Source organism: Martes martes (genome assembly GCF_963455335.1).
Source record: "Martes martes genome assembly, chromosome: 13".
In the NCBI taxonomy this organism is placed as follows: domain Eukaryota; kingdom Metazoa; phylum Chordata; class Mammalia; order Carnivora; family Mustelidae; genus Martes; species Martes martes.
In genome coordinates, this window is record NC_137901.1 from 27,430,395 (window position 1) to 27,449,693 (window position 19,299).

At 40.3% G+C, this 19,299-nt stretch overlaps 1 protein-coding gene across 2 annotated transcripts; it reads right to left on the reverse strand.

The window, feature by feature from the left end:
• Positions 1–839: 839 nt before the first annotated feature.
• Positions 840–16,599, reverse strand: HAUS1 (HAUS augmin like complex subunit 1). Of its 2 annotated transcripts, XM_080821926.1 has the most exons (10): positions 16,503–16,599; positions 15,563–15,737; positions 10,367–10,502; positions 8,974–9,108; positions 6,947–7,070; positions 6,180–6,245; positions 4,489–4,560; positions 4,202–4,249; positions 1,696–1,756; positions 840–1,356 (listed from the first exon to the last, which is right to left on the reverse strand). In XM_080821926.1, exons 1-9 carry the CDS (start codon positions 16,530–16,532, stop codon positions 1,706–1,708), a joined length of 837 nt encoding a protein of 278 aa, XP_080678052.1. In that variant the 5' UTR covers positions 16,533–16,599; the 3' UTR covers positions 840–1,356; positions 1,696–1,705. The 2 variants fall into 2 exon arrangements, with proteins under 2 accessions (XP_080678052.1, XP_080678051.1); XM_080821925.1 differs by having other exon boundaries at positions 840–1,756.
• Between the last annotated feature and the right edge of the window lie 2,700 nt (positions 16,600–19,299).

Below are 19,299 nucleotides of genomic sequence, written 5' to 3' on the forward strand. Positions count from 1 at the left end.
GCTCCATGTAGTTTCTCATCCTCAACAGTCCAAGTTTCTATACATAGTCGTTTCAGAATTCCAGAGCCATAAGACAGGGCAAGCTCTGACGCACAGCTTTTAATCCTCTGCTTTTGTTACATTTGCTATTGTCTCATCGGCCAAAACAAATCATAAGGCCAAGTCAGAAGAAGAGAGATGGAGATACAGACTTCGTCTCTCTCTCTCTTTTTTTTAAGATTTTATTTATTTATTTGACAGAGAGGGAGATCACAAGTAGGCAGAAGCAGGCAGAGAGAGGGGGGAAGCAGGCTCCCTGCTGAGCAGAGAGCCCAATTCGGGGCTCGATCCCAGGACTCTGGGATCATGACCTGAGCTGAAGGCAAAGGCTTAACCCCTTGAGCCACCCAGGCACCCCCAGACTTCGATTCTTGATAGGAGAAGTGGCAAAATCACAATATAAAGGATGAGTATACAGGGACAAGAGGAATTACTGTGGTCGTTTCCACAATCAACCTACGAAGCTGCCTTACCAAAAACACTGGAATTAGGTCCAAAGACAAATGACAAGCTTGAAAAAATATTTACAGTGCAAATCACAAAAGATTAATTTAGCTAATACACAAGGAGCTTCTATATATTGTTAAGCTAAAGACCAAATTGCAATACCTAAATGGCTAAGTGGTATGGACTATTTCCAAAAAGGGAAATACAAATGTCTCTTGTATTTTGTATCTCCATATATTTGTGGGAAAGGAGAGGGAAATTTTTAAGGCCATTTAGATGATCTTTAAAAAACCGATGGCAAAAAAAACAAAACAAAGCAAAACAAAACTAACAGCTTCTTTTTTCTTTTTTTTAACTGATTGCTCCTTAATCACATGGTTCAAAATTTTTAAAAGTACAAAAAGGAAAAAAAAGTACAAAAAGGAACATAGTGAACATAGTGAAACACAGTGAACACAGTGAATTTTCCCTACACTGTATTTGTGAAGTCCTTTGATTTTTACTTCTTAAAGATTTTACCACACAGGAATTTTTAATATTTCCAAATTTTCAAATATTTCTATCATTTCATCGATGGCTCCTGGGTTGGGGACCCATTTTACTGACTCTATGATTATTTAAGAGTCAAAACATTAAAGCTTCTTCATGGTTCCTCTCACTATCTTTTTTTTTTTTTTTTAACATTTAAGTCTTTGATCTTTGGGATTATCCTGACATAAGGTGTGAAGTAAGGATCTAGCACCATGTGTTGAATTATCCATCTCTCCGCTACTGATTTAAAAGGTCATCCCTTTCATAAACTAAATTCCTGCATATATTAACATTTGGAGGTAGGCAGGTGAGCCGATCAGAAGGAACGACAGCAGAACCCTGGAGGGAGGAGTGGGAGAAACATAACTGAGTTGCAGAACTCTTCTCTGCAGTAACTAACCTCATGAGCGACGACATGACAAATGTCGTAATGTTCACCAAAGAGACCCAGAGAGGGACAGTTAACTGCCAGCAACATAGAGAACCCACAATGCTTTTTAATATGAAAACTATGTATTTGGGCATAGAAATGCAATATATAACCAGAAACCACTGTTCATCAACGGTGACATTATTATCTCATCTAAGAACAAAGGAGTTGACTTATTAAGGAAGGCCAAGAGAAAACATTCTTTCAAGTCCTAGTCAATGTATTCTGTTAGGGAAGACGAAGCTTACTTGACTCTGGTCACAGTTCCATCATGTCTACTTTCTTTGTAAGTTCGGCTTCAATGGTATCCTACAGGAAGAAAGAAACACCATAAATTCTACAAATAAGAACATAAAACAGGTGCTCTAGTGTTATTTAAAGTAAAGGAAGCAAAAAAGAAAAACATTACAACAGAATTTCAAGGGTGCCTGGGTGGCACAGTCAGTTATGTTGTCTGACTCTTGATTTTGACTCAGGTCATGATCTCAGGCTTGTGGGATCGAGCCCCACGTTGGGTTCCATAATCAGCATGGAATCTGTATAAGACTCCCTCTCCCTCTCCCGACTGGCATGTTCTCTCTCTAAAATAAATAAGTAAATCTTAAAAAGTTTTTTTAAAATACCATTATAAATATTAAATATGCTTTTAGACATTTTTTGCTTTTATATCTCCACCTTCTCCTCCATACCCCCAAAAGTTTTCAGACTCCTGATTCTAATAAACATCTCGAGGGGAAAAACTCTTGAGAGATGAGTCACTGAATCAGTGTAAAGATATATGGACCCATTTTTCCAACATCTACTGTTTGAGCAAAGTACTTCCACAACTTCTCTCGCATCACCTCTTTCCTACTCTCATTGCCACTTTCTCATTACTTCTCCCCTGGTCAAAATAGGCCAACCAGTTTCTGCAATTTTCTTTCTCTCTCCTCCAATCTACCCCTATACACTGATTCCAGAATAATTTTTCTTTTTTTCTTTTTTTCCCCAGAATAATCTTTCTAAAGAACTGTCCTAATCAAAAAGCATAGCTTTGGGCACCTGGATGGCTCAGTCATTAAGCGTCTGCCTTAGGCTCAAGTCATGATCACAGGGTTCTGGGATCAAGCCCTGCATCGGGTTCTCTGCTCAGCAGGAAGCCGGCTTCTCCCTCTCCGACTCCCCCTGCTTGTGTTTCCTCTCTTAGTGTATCTTTCTCTCTCTGACAAATAAATAAATAAATCTTAAAAAAAAACAACCCACATAGCTTTGATCACATTTCTCTTTAGCTTAGAAAATAAAGAAACACATAGCAATGTTCAGTGGTCCCCTAGAGCCTCAAAGTTCAACCTCTTTTTTTTTTTTTTTTAAGATTTTATTTATTTATTTGACAGACAGAGATCACAAGCAGGCAGAGAGGCAGGCAGAGAGAGAGGAAGGGAAGCAGGCTCCCTGCTGAGCAGAGAGCCCAATGCGGGGCTCTATCCCAGGACCCTGGGATCATGACCTGAGCTGAAGGCAGAGGCTTTAACCCACTGAGCCACCCAGGTGCCCCAAAGTTCAACTTCTTTATATTTAAGATCTTTATATCATAAACCAATTGATCTTCTTTAGCCCTATCATCCTTGTATACCCCTAAGCAGCTGGACTGCATCACTTGTCAAAGCTTAGACCAGTCCTCCATTTTTTTTTTAGCTCTTATACCTTTGTTAATTCTTTTGCCTAGAATATTCTATGTCTCTCGACACCCCCTTTTCCAGCCAGGAAAATCTATGCAAAAATTTAAAAGAGATAAAAAATCACTATGTATTTTTTATAGCAAGAAATATATATACACACCCAAAAAAGTATTTAAAAAATATGTGGTGGGGGGGCGCGCCTGGGTGGCTCAGTGGGTTAAAGCCTCTGCCTTCGGCTCAGATCATGATCCCAGGGTCCTGGGATCGAGCCCTGCATCGGGCTCTCTGCTCCGTGAGGAGCCTGCTTCTTCCTCTCTCTCTCTCTCTGCCTGCTTCTCTGCCTACTTGTGATCTCTGTCTGTCAAATAAATAAATAAACTCTTTAAAATATATATATATGGTGGACTGTCTGGCTGGCTCATTTGGGAGAGCATGTGACTATTGATCTCAGGGTCATGAGTTCAAGGCCCATATTGGGTGCTGAGCTGAGTCAAAAAACAAACAAACAAAAAATTTTTCTTTAAAAAAGCATGGTAAGGGGCACCTGGGTGGCTCAGTGGATTAAAGCCTCTGTTTTCGGCTCAGGTCATGATCCCAGTGTCCTGGGATCAAGACCCGCATCGGGCTCTCTGCTCCGCGGAGAGCCTGCTTCCTCCTCTCTCTGCCTGCCTCTCTTGCTTACTTGTAATCTCTGTCTGTCAAATAAATAAATAAAATCTTTAAAAAAAAAAAAAAAGCATGGTAATGGTGTGCCTGGGTGGCTCAGTGGTTTAAGCCTCTGCCTTCAGCTCAGGTCACGATCTCAGGGTCTTGGGAACAAGCTCTGCATCAGGCTCTCTGCTCAGCGGGGAGCCACTTCCCCCCCACCCTCTCTGCCTGCCTCTCTGCCTACTTGTGATCTCTGTCTGTCAAATAAATAAATAAAATCTTTTTAAAAAATAAATAAAAAGAGCATGGTAATGACACATAGCAACTTTGGAACTGTCATTTACCTCTGAGTGGGAAGGAAAGAAGAAGAATGAAGGGAGTTTTAGTTATATAAGCAGTTTTTTCTTTCTTTTTAAAAAATTAGAAGAAGAAAAATGGAACTACTTACTAATTCCCTCTTTGCTTCTTCAATTTTCACCTGAGCAAGGGACGGGTTCTTTTAAAGAAAAATAAAACAAGAAGACGTTATATTGCATCACCCAGAGCTCAAGAAGAAAAAGTGCACCAGTCTTTTTCAAAAGGCAAAAACCTTACAGAAGTGTATCCAGTTTACATACGATACTGAAATTTAGCAGACTTTAAATCCTTAAACATGGACCTAGTATTTTCATGATCATTTAGTACTCTTGGGGAAAGCTGGAGATTACTTTTTTAAAAATTCATAAAAATAATTACCGGCATTAAATCCAAATAGGACTCCAATTTTTTCTTCAAAGGTATAGTCTGTCGTTTTAGTTCTGCCAATTTCTGGGGGTGGAAAAAACACAAGAGTCACAGAGTGATAGAGATATTCATAATGCAACTAAACACTGCTCATTTCTGAAATAAAACATAATAAAGCATTAACATTAAGATATTCTAAATAATGTATCTAATTGTACCTATAGGCCAAATGAGGTTCAAAGATATATGAATAACAAACTTACTTCCAATGGAATCAATCCCTATAAGATGCTTAAAAGAGAAAAGTTATTCTCCCATTTACTAAAAATAGGATTCAAGCAGTGTGTCTGGCTGGCTTGGTCCATGGAGCACGTGACTCTTTATTTTAGGGTTGTAAGTTCAAGTCCCACATTGGATGTAGGGACTACTTAAAAATAAAATCTTTTAAAAAAGAGAATAGAAGGGGCGCCTGGGTGGCTCAGTGGGTTAAAGCCTCTGCCTTTAGCTTGGGTCATGGTCGCAGGGTCCTGGGATTGAGCCCAGCGTCGGGCTCTCTGCTCAGCAGGGAGCCTGCTTCCCTTCCTCTCTCTCTGCCTGCCTCTCTGCCTACTTGTGATCTCTGTCTGTCAAATAAATAAATAAATAAATCTTAAAAAAAAAAAAAGAGAGAGAATAGAAAAACATAAGTAAATAAATAAATAAATAAGAGAATAGGGGTGCCTGGGTGGCTCAATTGGTTAAGCATAAACTCTTAGTTTTGGCTCAGGTCACGATCTCAGAGTCCTGGGATGGAGCCCACACCAGGCTCCGCACTCAGTGAGCTCTGCTTGTCCTTCTCTCTCTCCCTCCCTCTCTGTACTGGTCCTGCTCATGCCCTCTCTCCTCTCTCTCCCTCAAATAAATAAATACAATCTTTAAAAAAAGAGAATAGGATCGAAGTATGCTGTCTAGGAGAACAGGAATCGGAATGTAAGGGAGCAGTTAGGATCTCAAATACATATTGATGAATTGTCAACTTTAGATTCCAAAAATCAAAGTGTAAAAAATCACAAGAATAAAATAATAATTGGGATGCGCGGGTGGCTCAGTCCGTTAATCGTCTGCCTTTGGCTCACGTCGTGATACCAGGGTCCTGGGATCGAGTCCCACATCAGGCTCCTTGCTCAGAGGGAACGTGCTTCTCCCTCTGCCTGCTGCTCCCCCTGTTCATGCTCTCTCTTTCTCCCTCTCTCTCTGATAAATAAATCTTTAAAAAAAGAATAAAATAATAACAAAATAAAACCGTCTCTTTCTCCCTCTTCCCACAAAAATAAATGAGACACTTATACAACCTAAAAACCTAGCATTGCATCCTATAGGAGTTTTCAGGCCTGCATTTTTACTGTAAATGGAAAGAGAAGAAGAGGACCTAGATAGTTAGAATATAATCCCTCAATAAATATATGTTATAAACAAATCAATAACATAAAACCGACTCTAGCAAAGAGTTTCTAGCATATAGTAATAAATAAAGGAAACCAAACAAATGTGAGGATAGTTACAGCTAACCAAGGAATAAAGGTATAAATGCTGGTGAACATAAACTACAGAAGTAAAGAAAAACAGGTCAATAGTGAACAAAGCTCTGTACCAAGAAACAAATGAAATAGCAGATTGTGCACTAAGATTTTAAAGAGAGCTAAACTGGGTTACAATGAGCTCACCTCTGAAAGTGCTACTAGGGACTGATGAGACAGAGAAGCATCCATGCCTCTGGATGAAAGCTGCTCCTATAATTCCAAAAAAGGGAGTTGGGTTAAAAACTGCTTCCCTTCCTCTCTCTCTGCCTGTCTCTCTGCCTACTTGTGATCTCTGTCTGTCAAATAAATAAATAAAATCTTTAAAACAAACAAACAAACAAAAAACCCCAGTATTTTGAAAGTGACCATCATGAACGTATTTTCAACATACATCATAGTAACAAGAAGCTACAAGTCATAGATGGAAAACCACACATGCATCTAAGCACTTTTAGGCAGCGTCTGGATCACTTCAAACAGTCACAGAGCTGCCACAAGATGGGTGCACGGCTAAGATTCTGGGCTCTGGGGCCTGGCTGCCTGCACTTGAATCTGGATCTGCGGCTAAGCAACTACGTGACTTTGGGCAAGTTACCCATCTTCTCCATAATTCCCTTATCTGGAAAAGGTAGGAATAATATTGCCTAGTTGTGAGGATGAAGGTCAACAAGAAGTTTGAAAAGAATTAAATAGAGGTACCTGGGTGAATCAGTCAGTTAAGCATCTGCCTTCAGCTCAGGTCATGATCCCGGGGTCCCAGGATTAAGCCTCCCATTGGGCTCCCCACTCGGCACCAAGTCTGCTTCACCCTCTGACCCTCCCCTTTCTCATGCTCTCTCTCTCTCAAATGGATAAGTAAAATCTTTAAAAAAAAAAAAAAGAACTAAATATATTTAGTCCTTTGTACAAACCTCTGCAGTTCTGATTCCGAATCTGAACTCCTCCGACTTTGCTTTGAGGAAGTCCATGTTCTGAAGACGATTGTCAACTTTGGCCCTTTCCGTAGACAGATGAAACTCAGCCTTCTTTAGATCCCTTTAAAAAGTAAGGTTGAAAACATTCTCTTCTCCTCAGTGGAATTTTAAAAAAGAAGCTACTACTTTTGGGATTTGACTCTGGATTAGCTAAAAGTTGGTAATATACTTGCTGGATTTTCTACCATATTCTTTCTTTCTTTTTAAATATTTTATTTATTTACTTAACAGAGAGACAGTGAGAGAAGGAATACAAGCAGGGGGAGTGGGGGAATGAGAAAGGGAGAAGCAGGCTTCCTGCTGAGCACGGAGCCTGATGTGGGGCTCAATCCCAGGACCCTGGGATCACAACCCGAGCCGAAGGCAGATGCTTAACAACTGAGCCACCCAGGTGCCCCTCTACCATATACTTTATATCGCAGACTAGCAACCATGTTTTCTTCCAGGTCATCTTCTCCACCACGCTGCCACCTGGAATTTTTCTCAAGGAATACTAAGTAATTTTAAGATTAATCTGGTCGATTATTCTTGGAGAAAGTAAAACTGCTGCTTAAAGAAATGATTTAATATATCCAAGCCAACTTGAATTATGGAGGTCCCAAAGTCCTTTCCTAAATGTGACATGATAGAGTGCCTTGCATCTACATACTCATTATTTGTTAAGGAAATTTACACACCACCAAATTACTTGTGCATATCCACATTCCTGATCCAGAGCATCTAATCTCTGGGGCAACAGGGACCTAAAGAAGGTCCAGAGCAGCAAGAGGGATATCAGAGCTCTAGGGGTGCCTGGGTGGATCAGTTGATTAAGTGTCTGACTCTTGATTTCAGCTGGGGTCATGATCTTAGGGTTGTGAGATCAAGCCCTGAGACAGGCTCTGTGCTCAGCGAGGAGTCTGCTTGAGATTCTCTCTCTATAACTCTCCCTGCCCCTCATTCCCTACTTGCACACGCACACACACACACACTCTCTCTCTCTAAACTAAATAAATAGGGGTGCTTGGATGGCTCAGTGGGTTAAAGCCTCTGCCTTCGGCTCAGGTCACAATCTCAGGGTCCTGAGATAGAGCCTCGCATTGGGCTCTCTGCTTGGCAGGGAGCCTGCTTCCTCCCTCTCTCTCTGCCTGCCTCTCTGCCTACTTGTGATCTCTGTCAAATAAATAAATAAAATCTTAAAAAAAAAATTTAAAAAAAAAAAGGAGGGACACCAGAGGTCTAATAAGAATGGGCAAAAAAGGGGCACCTGGGTGGCTCAGTGGGTTAAGCCTCTGCCTTCGGCTCAGGTCATGGTCTCAGGGTCCTGGGATCGAGCCCCACATCGGGCTCTCTGCTCTGCGGAGAGCCTGCTTCCCCCCTCCCTCTCTGCCTGCCTTTCTGCCTACTTGTGATCTCTGTCAAATAAATAAAATCTTTAAAAAAAAAAAAAAAGAATGAGCAACAAATTATAATGTGATTTATGTTGCACCATAACTTATAAATAAAAAGAAATTCATGTAGAATTCCCCAAATTATAAAACCTAGGCTATTTGTCAGGGCACCTGGGTGACGTAGTCAGTTAAGCATCGACCTTTCACTTCCGCTGAGGTCATGATCTGGGTGGATGGAATAAGCCCTGCATGGGGCTCTGTGCTCAGTGGGGTGTCTGCTTAAGATTCTTTCTCCCTCTCCCTCTGTTCCACCCTTGCTCACATTCTCTCACTCTCAAGTAAAGAAATCTCAAAACAAACAAAAACTAGGCCATTTGTAAAAGAGGTAAAAAATTGTATGAAGCAAAAGGTGAAAGTCTGTATCCAACCAACCCCTATCTACATCCAAGTCATTTTCTACTTAGAAAACCATTTATGGACCCCAGTTCCTAATGTGTTGTTTTAAATCATATCTGCCGCCCAAACTAAATCTGATAATACCCTGTCATGGCTTTTATAATAAACACTGTCACAGCTTCCAACTCAATTACTTACTCTCGTAGACATTTTTCTAACACTAAAGTTGCAGTTAGATTTTTTTCAAGTTTTGCCAGTTCAAGCTTGATTTCTTCATTTTTGGATTTGGTACGGAAGAGATCAGAGGTCAAGTCATTCACTGCAGGGATAAAACTAAAAAAAAGAATCTGATCACATAAATGGACATTAAGGACAATAATGACAATTATTCCTCATTTCTAACGATGACTTTATCTCTATGTGGATTTTTCTGTCATCACACTTTTTCATACCTCCATGCATTTTTTTCTCTATGCATTTTTTTAATATGCTGTTCCAATTGCCTGAAAAGCCCTTCTTCAGGCAAATTTCCGTTTGTTTTTCAAAACTCAAATAAGATTTACTTCCATTCTGGAACTCAGTACCCCTTTCTCTGTGCTACTTAGCTACAGCTGGTACATTCTTGTATTGTTACAGATGTCAAACTATGCTATAGTTTTACATACCCATCTCCCTTATTTGACCATGAGCAGAGGCTCTCCTTGCTGACAGTTATTAGCCTATGCTTCCCCAGTGCCTCTGTGTGTGTGTGTGTGTGTGTGTGTGTGTGTATACACATCTATCTATCTATATCTATCCATCTGTCTATATGCGTGCATGTATATGGCTATATTTATATGCCTAGCATATAACTGGTATTTGGTGTCTGCTAAATTGACTTCATTCAAGTTTAAATTTCTGCTGTAATACAGTCTTATATTCTTATACTTGAAACACTACTCTCTGAGCATATATATTAATTCCAAGTCCTCATACAGGCAATTAAGTAGAATAGTTAAACAGCTCTCTGATTACAACTTATAGTGGTCGTCCTAGCTAAGACATGGCCACCAATAGTAATCATACAGACTTTGGTGTCAAGCTGGGTTGGAATCCCAGTTCTGCCATTTACCAGCTTGGACAAGTTATTTAACACACCTCTGCTGAGCTTCAGATTCCTACTAGGGTTGTTGGAAAGAATATCATTATATAGGTGGGATGCCTATCACAAAGAATAAAGGTCCTTAACCTGCTCTACCCAGTATAGGGGACATGACCAAAATTCACTATGCTCAATCAGATAATTTAGCCTACTGCTTTTCTTATTGTTCACAGGGAGCAATGTAAGTGATACCTAATCCCTTTCCAAATATACATGTGTACCAACCTTCACAAACCTAATCTTAGAAGAAGAAAATTTAAACAACACCAAGTTTATCTGAATTAATTAAACATGTTCACTGGCAATGATAAGGAGGAATTAAGTAAATTCAGTGTTTTTGCATTTATTGTTAATTTCCTCTACAGAATTACCCAGAGAAACAAAAAAATCCTTAGGTCAAGACATTAAAGTATATATGATTACAGAAATTGAAATTGTCAAAAGAATTACCTAGCTAGTGAGGTATCCTTTATTTCAAGGGCCACCGCACTGTCAGCCAAAGCATTCAGGTACCTAGAACCAGTGCTAGACAGATTGGCAGGGGAAAAATTCACACTCTCCATGAGAAGGCTCTGAAGATGCTTGGCTGAAAAGATAGGAAAGTTCTATGGTGACTAAGATGTTTCTTTTATTTTAATTTTTAATAGCTTTATTGAAATCTTTACACATATCATATAATCCACCCACCTAAAGTATACAATTTGATGACTTTTAGTAACATTCACAGTGTTGTACACCCACCAATACAATAAATTTTAGAACATTCTCATCACCCCCAAACATATCCCACATTTCTTAATCATCATATTCCAATTCCCTAACCCATGAAGCCCTAGGAACCACTAACCTACATTCTGTCTTTACTCATTTAATGTTTGGGAATATACCTAGGAGTAGAACTGCTAGTCATATGGTAACTATATTTAACCATTTGAGGAATTACCAGACTGTTTTCCAAAGCAACCATATGATTTTATAATCCCACCTTCAATTTCTCCATATTTTCACCAACAGTTATTATTAAGATGATGATTATTATTATTTTTTGTATCAAGGTCACTCACAGAACTTAGTAATGATCAATAAAATGATAACCCAAGATCTTTTTTACTATAGACCTCCTTGTAGGTATGAAATGGAATTGTGGTTTTCATTTGCATTTCCCTGATGTCTAATAATGCTTCTTGGCCATTTTTATAACTGTTTGGGAGAAATGTATATTCACATTCCCATTTTTTTATCAAGTTATTTATCTCTTTATTATTGAGTTGTAGGAGCTCTTTATATGTTATAAACACAAACCCTTATCAGATATGACTTGAAAATGTTTTCTCCCATTCTGTGGGCTATCTTTTCATTTACTTGATGTTTCCTTTGAGAACAAAAGTTTTTAACTTTGATGATGTCCAATTTATTTACTTTTTCTTTTGTTGCTTGTGCTTAGGGGAATGATAGTTAAGAAACCACTGCTAAATTCAAGGTCATAAACATATACACTGATGTTGTCTTCTGAGTCTTAGGTTCAGCTCTCATGCTTAGATTTTTAACTCATTTGGAATTAATTCTTGCATAGAATTAATTAATTAAGCGGGGTCCAACTTCATTCTTATACATGTGACAATCCAGTTATCCCAGCACTAGTCATTGAAAAGCCTATTTTCTCCTCCACTGAATTGTCTTGTTACCTTTGTCAAAAATCAGTAGACCAGGATTAAGACTTCTAGCCTAACAGTGCAATGAGAGCTACATACCAGCCCCCACCGTGAAACAGGCGAAAATTGTAAAAAATAAAACAAGAAACCCAACCATGTAAAAACAACAACAACAACAAAAACCAGAAGCAAAACACAATGATTTAAAGCCTGGGAAAATGTTCTAAGGACAAACAGCAAATAAAGAAACATCTATTCTAGAAAATCCGTGAAAATTCCGTGAGGAAGGTGAGAGTTGAGGTATTTAAACCAAGACCACCCCCTCTTTCTCCCTCCCAGTTCAGTGAGATGGAGACTCCACTCCAGACTATTGTAGCTAAGAACACAGGGATCTCCATGTCCCCTGCTCCCAGCCAGAGGGCTTTCCGTCCAGGAAGAACTGAATTTCAGCGTTCCTCATCCTGCCATCAGCTATCTGTTGCTGAGACTGAGTCCCAGGTAAATGTGTCTCAAAGGTGTGGGCTCTCTTCTTCCACCCAGCCACTGTTTTTGGAATAGAACCTCCGCCTTGGGTGAGCTTCTACCCTACCCCACCGGCCCTTTTACCAGCTCATGAGGTAGTGATTCCACACCAGGAAAGGAAAGTCAAGAGGACCTAAGGCTGCTGTACTCCCTGTCCACCAAGCATTCAGCATCTACCCTGGCAGGGCCACTCAGAGAAAAGTTTGCTATTGTCTCTACCTCCAACTCCAGATAGTGGCTCAGAGATTTCTGGGCAGAGGAAGAAGCAAGATACAGAAGACGTAATTCCCAGTATCTTCCCGAAGGAGCTGTATTCATTTGCAACAGAGCCTGGAGAAGTCCAAGCCTAAAGAAACTCTCAAGAACTGTGGAAGTTATAGTAAAAAGCAATAGGAGAAGAGTCAAGACACAGGTTAAACTGTGGGCTAGGGGGCGCCTGGGTGGCTCAGTGGGTTAAAGCCTCTGCCTTCAGCTCAGGTCATGATCTCAGGGTCCTGGGATCAAGCCCCGCATCAGGCTCTCTGCTCAGCGGGGAGCCTGCTTCCCCCTCTCTCTCTGCCTCTCTGCCTACTTGTGGTCTCTGTCTGTCAAATAAATAAATAAAATCTTAAAAAAAAAAATAAACTGTGGGCTAGTTAGTTTGCGCAGGAGAAGCAGAGAATAAGACATTTTCGAGGAACCAGCCTTAGGTCACAACAAATACCAAACACTGCCTTCTGATACCTTTAAGGGTGCCAGAATTTGATTGGATTAGCTTGTAGCTTATGTCCCACAGCATTACTGGACACAGTAACGAGCTGTCAATTAGCAGAACTTCACAGTTAGATGTGGTCCATGAAAGAGAGGAAGACAGTCCTTCCAAAACCACTGACACCCCACAATGACTGTGGGGTACTTAAGTCTGTGCTTTCCTGAGGACCAACATCACAGGCTTAACACCATCAAGGGTAAACAAACTTCATTAAAACAATCAGTCAGTCATTAAACAAACAAGAAAACACCGACAACAAGTTTTGAGGGGCTGGGGTGTTGGGAGACTTGTACTCAGAGTTGCTACAATACATTATCTGAAATGTCCCGTTTCTATAAAAAATACATAGGGATGCAAAACAAGAAAGCATGACCCATGGTAAAAAGCATAGAAAGCATGATCAGAATGATCATATGTTGGATTTATCAGAAAAGACTTCAAAATGGCCATGCGAACAAGTTCACAGTACCAAAGGAAACCATGAGGAAAGAAGTAACAAAAGGTATGAGGACAATGTTGCATCAAATAGAGAATATCAAGAAGAAATAGAAATTGCTAAAAAAAAAAAAAATTAAATGGAAATTCTAGAGTTGCAGAGTACAATGACTAAAGTTGACTAAAGAAAATGAACAATAGATTTGAAGTAGCAGAATACATAAGTGAACTTAAAATTAAAGCAATAGAAACTATGGAAGCTGAAGAACAGAGAAGGAAAAAGTAAAAAAAAAAAAAAAGAGAGAGGGAGAGAGAGAGAACCTCAGAAAAATGAGGAACACCATTAGGCACACCAACATATGTACAATGGAAGTGCAGAAGAAAGAAACAGAAAAAGAACAGTCAAAGAAATAATGCCTGAAAACTTACCATATTCATTGAAAAACAATAATCTATACATCCAAGAAATAACTCAACAAAAAACTCAACAACTCAACAAACCCAAGTGGAATAAATGCAAAGAGATCCACAAACATGCATATCAAAATAAAAATGTTGAAGGAAAAGATAAGGAGACAATCTTGAGAACAGCAAAAGAAAAAGGATTTGTTATTTACAAGAAAACCCCAATAAGATTAATAGTTGACTTCTCGGCAGAAACAATAGAGGCCAGAAAGCAATGGGGTAATATATTCAAAGTGTCCAAGAGAAAAACTATCAATGAAGAATCCTACATTTAGCAAAACTATCTTTCAAAAGTGAATGCAAAGTAAAGACTCCCAGATAGACAAAAGCAGAGAATTTGTTGTTAGCAGTCCTGACTTAGAAGAAATTCTAAAGGAAGTTCTGTGGGCTAAAAGCAAGTGACACCAAACAATAATTCAAATGTACACACAAAAAACAATGACTATCAGGAAAGGTGGCTACAGAATTGTAAGAGCATACACGCATATTTTTTCTCCTGATTTAAAAAGCAATTGCAGGGCGCCTGGGTGGCTCAGTGGGTTAAGCCTCTGCTTTCGGCTCAGGTCATGATCTCAGGTCCTGGAATCAAGACCCGCATCGGGCTCTCTCTCAGAGGGGAGCCTGCTTCCCCCCTCTCTCTCTCTGCCTGCCTCTCTGCCTACTTTGATCTCTGTCAAATAAATAAACAAAACTTTAAAAAAAAAAGCAACTGCATAAAATAACATGTATATAAAGTATTGCTGCATCGTAGAAATATTATATGCTAAAAGTAGTGAACCAAAACAAAAAGTCAATTTTGCTGTATATTAATTTTTTTAAAATTTCTTTTCAGTGTAACAGTATTCATTGTTTTTGCACCACACCCAGTGTTCCATGTAATACGTGCCCTCCCCCAATACCCACCACCTGGTTCCCCCAACCTCGCATCCCCCGGCCCTTCAAAACCCTCAAGTTGTTTTTCAGTGTCCATAGTCTCTCATGGTTCTCCTCCCCTTCCAATTTCCCTCAACTCCCTTCTCCTCTCCATCTCCCCATGTCCTCCATGTTATTTGTCATGCTCCACAAATAAGTGAAACCATATGATAATTGGCTCTCTCTGCGTGACTTATTTCACTCAGCATAACCCAACTTTTGTAGCAACACGGACGGGACTGGAAGAGATTATACTGAGTCTATATTAATTTTTAAAAGAAAATTGGAAAAAAGCCCATATGCAGTAGAATTAAAATACAAATTGTACTATATTCAAAACATTGCATGTAACACAGGCCACACACATTAAATACAGGGCAACCGTAGGTCTCACTTTTTTCCTCTTTTGTATATTCCAATGCATAGAAAGGTTTTTGTCAATTCTTTTGTGTGTAGTTTGTATTACAAAAACAACAGGTGTCTTGAATGCACTTTCTCAAGACACATATGCACAGCAAAAAATCCTAGTGCAATCCCATGAACACATAGTGATGACATGATTTGTTCACGTCTTGCAGTTCATGGCTGCCACCTCGCATGTCCTGATGGCTCATTAAACTAAAGCATGGAGACAGGAAACAGATCAAGAAGATATGTAAGTGAAAAACCAAAAGCCTGTATGTCAGGCTAAGTTTAGACACGTGTTTTGGGGGTTACTATTTGGTACCAGAGTACCAGTAAAATTCACATTATAATGAAATAATGGCTTATTAAGTTGCTATAATAACAGAGTGGGAGGCAAAAGCAAAAATAACAAACAGTCTACACTAAATTAATTTTGTATTCTTTAGTGTTATAAAATGTAGTTACCTCGAGTTATCTCATTCAAAATTCTGTAATTAATCTCACCTTCGGATTCATATTCACTTGCTTTCTGTTTCAAGTCCTCTACTACCAAGGAGACATCCCTGTCCCGAATCCTGTTGCGCTCTGAAAGGTGATGTAAAATCTCCGTGGTCCGAGCATTCACCTCATACTGTGGAATGGGGTGATCTCCAAATATTTTTTTCAACCATGCAGCAACCTAACCATTAAAATAAAAATAAATATCATAAGCCTTGTTTGTTGTAATAGCATGAAGCAAATATGAGAAAGAAGTGATGAGAAGCAAACAAAACGTTCTCTGGAAATATTCTGGCAATGCACTGACTTCGCATTATACTTTGTCTCTACGGAGATAAGATACCAGATGTCAGGAAACAAGTGAGCAAGCCCAATGAACAAGATCAGAAAACGATCCACCCTTTCCTAAAGCTACAAAGCAATATAAGGATAATAATTTGCATCACTCGAATGATTTTAAGCTCAGTATGAAAATGCCAAAGCATTATATACGTGCAAAGTTTGAAAAAAGAGTTTTTCTCAACACGCCAAAAGCCCCGCGGTACCCAGAGGCTCCGAGAGTAGGGATGCAGAATAAGGAAGCCGGTCAGGTGTGAAAATCCGGCTAGGAAGCAGCGGTGAACGGTGAAGCTTGGCTGGAAAGTGGCTTTGAATTCGCAAGTCCCACTCCAGTCTGCTGAGAGGCATCTCGTACCCAGGGGCTCCTCAACCGCTTTCCATGTCTGAGCCCAAGGAAGGAGAGCCCGAGAAAGGAAAGGAAACGCCCTTTCCCAGGGGTCTAAGCACTGTGGGGCTCGCAGATCGTAAACGTGGGTCTAAAGATGGACCGGCAGAGTAGGGGGAGGAAAAAAGTAAACAAGGTGCGCCTAGCAAATCCGTGGACGGGGAGAGTGTGTCAAAGATGCGGTCTCCAGAAGGCCACAAATCCCCGAACCCGCCCCATCACCTGCGCCTCTTTCTCTTCCTGTGCTTCCATAGCCGCCGCTCCCGCCACTTCTCGAGGAGTTCGTCGCGGGAGAAGTTCACAGCTCGCCCTGAAGGCCCCGCCCACACACCGTTGGTTCCTCCCCCTTTCTGGGCCCGGGATTTCTGGGAGTTGTAGTTTTTACTAGGACTGTAGGAATCCGCGACCTTGGGCAAGGCTGGTCCAAGGCTCCAATGCCGTGAGCTTGCCGCCTTGCGGCTCTTTCTGCTCTCCTTGGTGTCTTTTCCTAGATGAGAAGGACAACCGTCCAGAAGAGGCTGTTTTTTTTTTTTTCCTTATATTTTTATTTCTGACTTGAACCACTTGTCTTAAAAAATATATCTGAAACTTGTTTTTTTGGATAGCAGATATTTGTTTCTTCCACAATGAGTGCACTGACTTGAAATTTTTATTTTTACCCTAGCAATATGAGCTGCAGCAGTCTTACCTTATCCTTTAGTCTCCACTATCAAAGAGCTACATGTGCTGGAGACTGTTTTAAAATAGTTGACAGTTGGAGTGCCTGCCTAGCTCAATCAGAAGAGTGGGACCTATTATCTGGGTTGTGAGTTCAAGTCCCTCTTGGGGTGTAGAGATTACTTAAATAAATAAAACTTAAAGAAAAAAAAAACAAAACAAAACAGTTGATGGCATCCAGCTGCTGGCCCTGTCACTGACACTCAGCCATTCTTCATTCATTTCTTGCCTTCCCTAAAGTTCTCCCTCCATCACGGTAGTGTTAACTACAAGAGGTTCTCTATAGACTGCAATGTATAGTTCTCTTTGTTTTCCTGTTATAGTTTCATTCTTACAAGTACCCTGGAAAAATAGATGAACACATTATTCTACCTATTTTCACATTAAAAACCAAGCACACACGGATTAAATGACTTGACCAAGATTAAGTAGTAGAGCTAGAGTCTGATCATAATGTTCTGGCTCTGACTGTTTTCTCTGAAGGCTGGTTAGACCACACTGCTGCCTGCAGCCTCCTGTAGTATACTGTGAAACATCAGGAAAGGTAACCCATGAGCTCAATGGTGTGATATATGTGCTTTAATATCAAATTGTGGATCACTCTTAGCACTAAATATCTTTCTTCTAAGTCAGAAATTTCTTTATGATGAAATTTTTTTTCAAAAGAATTTTACTAACCAGCCAATACCATATTGTATGGCTTATTTTTTTTAGTCAAATGTGTCTCTGCTCAGTAACCAAATTTCAATTAAGTTGGTACAGCCCCTGAGTATGGGGGGGAAAGTTATCTTTATGTCCTTTGTCCACTTTCATCACTACTAATTTCACAAAATACCCTTCCAACCTTTCTGCTTTTACAAGCCAATATTTTTTTTCTGTTAGCCTACTCTTACCCATAAGGAGAAGGATACGCACCTTGAAAGTGGAAGAGAATATTAGAGAAGGGATTGCTGACCATACATTTGCAAGCTGTATTTTAGGACATGATCCTTTTATTCCCGATGTTCATATGCTCCACCCAAATTAAGGTTTTGGCTGTAAACTAGATAAGACATCCAATATTCCTCCCCCCCCCAAACAATTCTGTGCATATCATAAAAATCTCAGTATGGCAAAAATTCTGTGTGTGTATGGGTGGGGAAGTTCTGTCCCAAAGTTAGTGTCGGTATAGGAAGGTGTTTTTTTTCTTCATCCTTTCCGTTTTATTTTACTGTTTTTTTAAAGATTTTATTTACTGGCAGAAAGGGAGCGTGCGCATGGGTGCGAAGAGCGAGCACAAGCAGGAGGAGCAGCAGAGGGAGAGGGAGAAGCAGGCTCCCCGCTGAACAAGGAGCTGGACACAGGGCTAGATTCTAGGAATCTGGGATCATGACCTCAGCGGAAGGGAAATGCTTAACCGACTGAGCCACTGAGGCACCCCTATCATTTCCATCTTATTCCAAAAATTTTTTTTTTAAAGATTTCATTTATTTATTCGAGAGTGAGAGAGAGAAATCTAGAGCAGGCCAGCAGGAGGGTAGGGTAGAGGGAGAAGCAGACTCCCCACTGATCAGGGAGCCCAACCGGGAACTCTATCCCAGGACCTCCAGACCATGGCCTGAGCCCAAGGCGGAGGCTCAACTGAGACACTCAGACGCCCTAATTTTATTCCAGATGTAAAAGTATAGTCCCTGTTGTCCTGAAACTAGTTGTTTGTAGAGGAAACCTTGAATCCTACTCCAGTCTGGGATGAGACTTCCGATTCTGCACCATCCTCGGTAGAATTGGCAACCACTCATTTTGAACTTGTGCTTGTTACCATTTTAAACAATTTGTTCTAATATACAGATTTCATTTAGATAGAATATAAAAGAACTGCGATTTTCGAACTTGAGTGCGTAACGGATCACCCAGAATGGTGTGGGCGCCTCTCAAAAATTCAGATTGCTCCAAATTTTCAACTTTAAGAGGGTCTGGGGGGTGGGGCCAGCGATCTTCGGTTTAACCAGTTCCGCAAGTCCCCGGTGATAACTGTTTACTTTGCTACTACGCTTTAAAAGCTGTAGTCTCGGACCCCACAACATCAGCCTCCCGGCACCTTCAAACCAGCTACGTCCCAGCGCCGGGTGACGCCTACACGATCCCCAGCCGGGACTGGGCCTGAAAGCCGCATCGTAAGGGGTTCCGCTACCCACATGGTCGCCAGGGGCAACCACAAGGTCAACTCAATAGGTCAAAATAAATGTGTAACGAAAGCCTGGGCCGAAGTTAACAAAGATCTAATTGCTCATTTTTATGTTTAACTCTAAAAACAATACTTTAA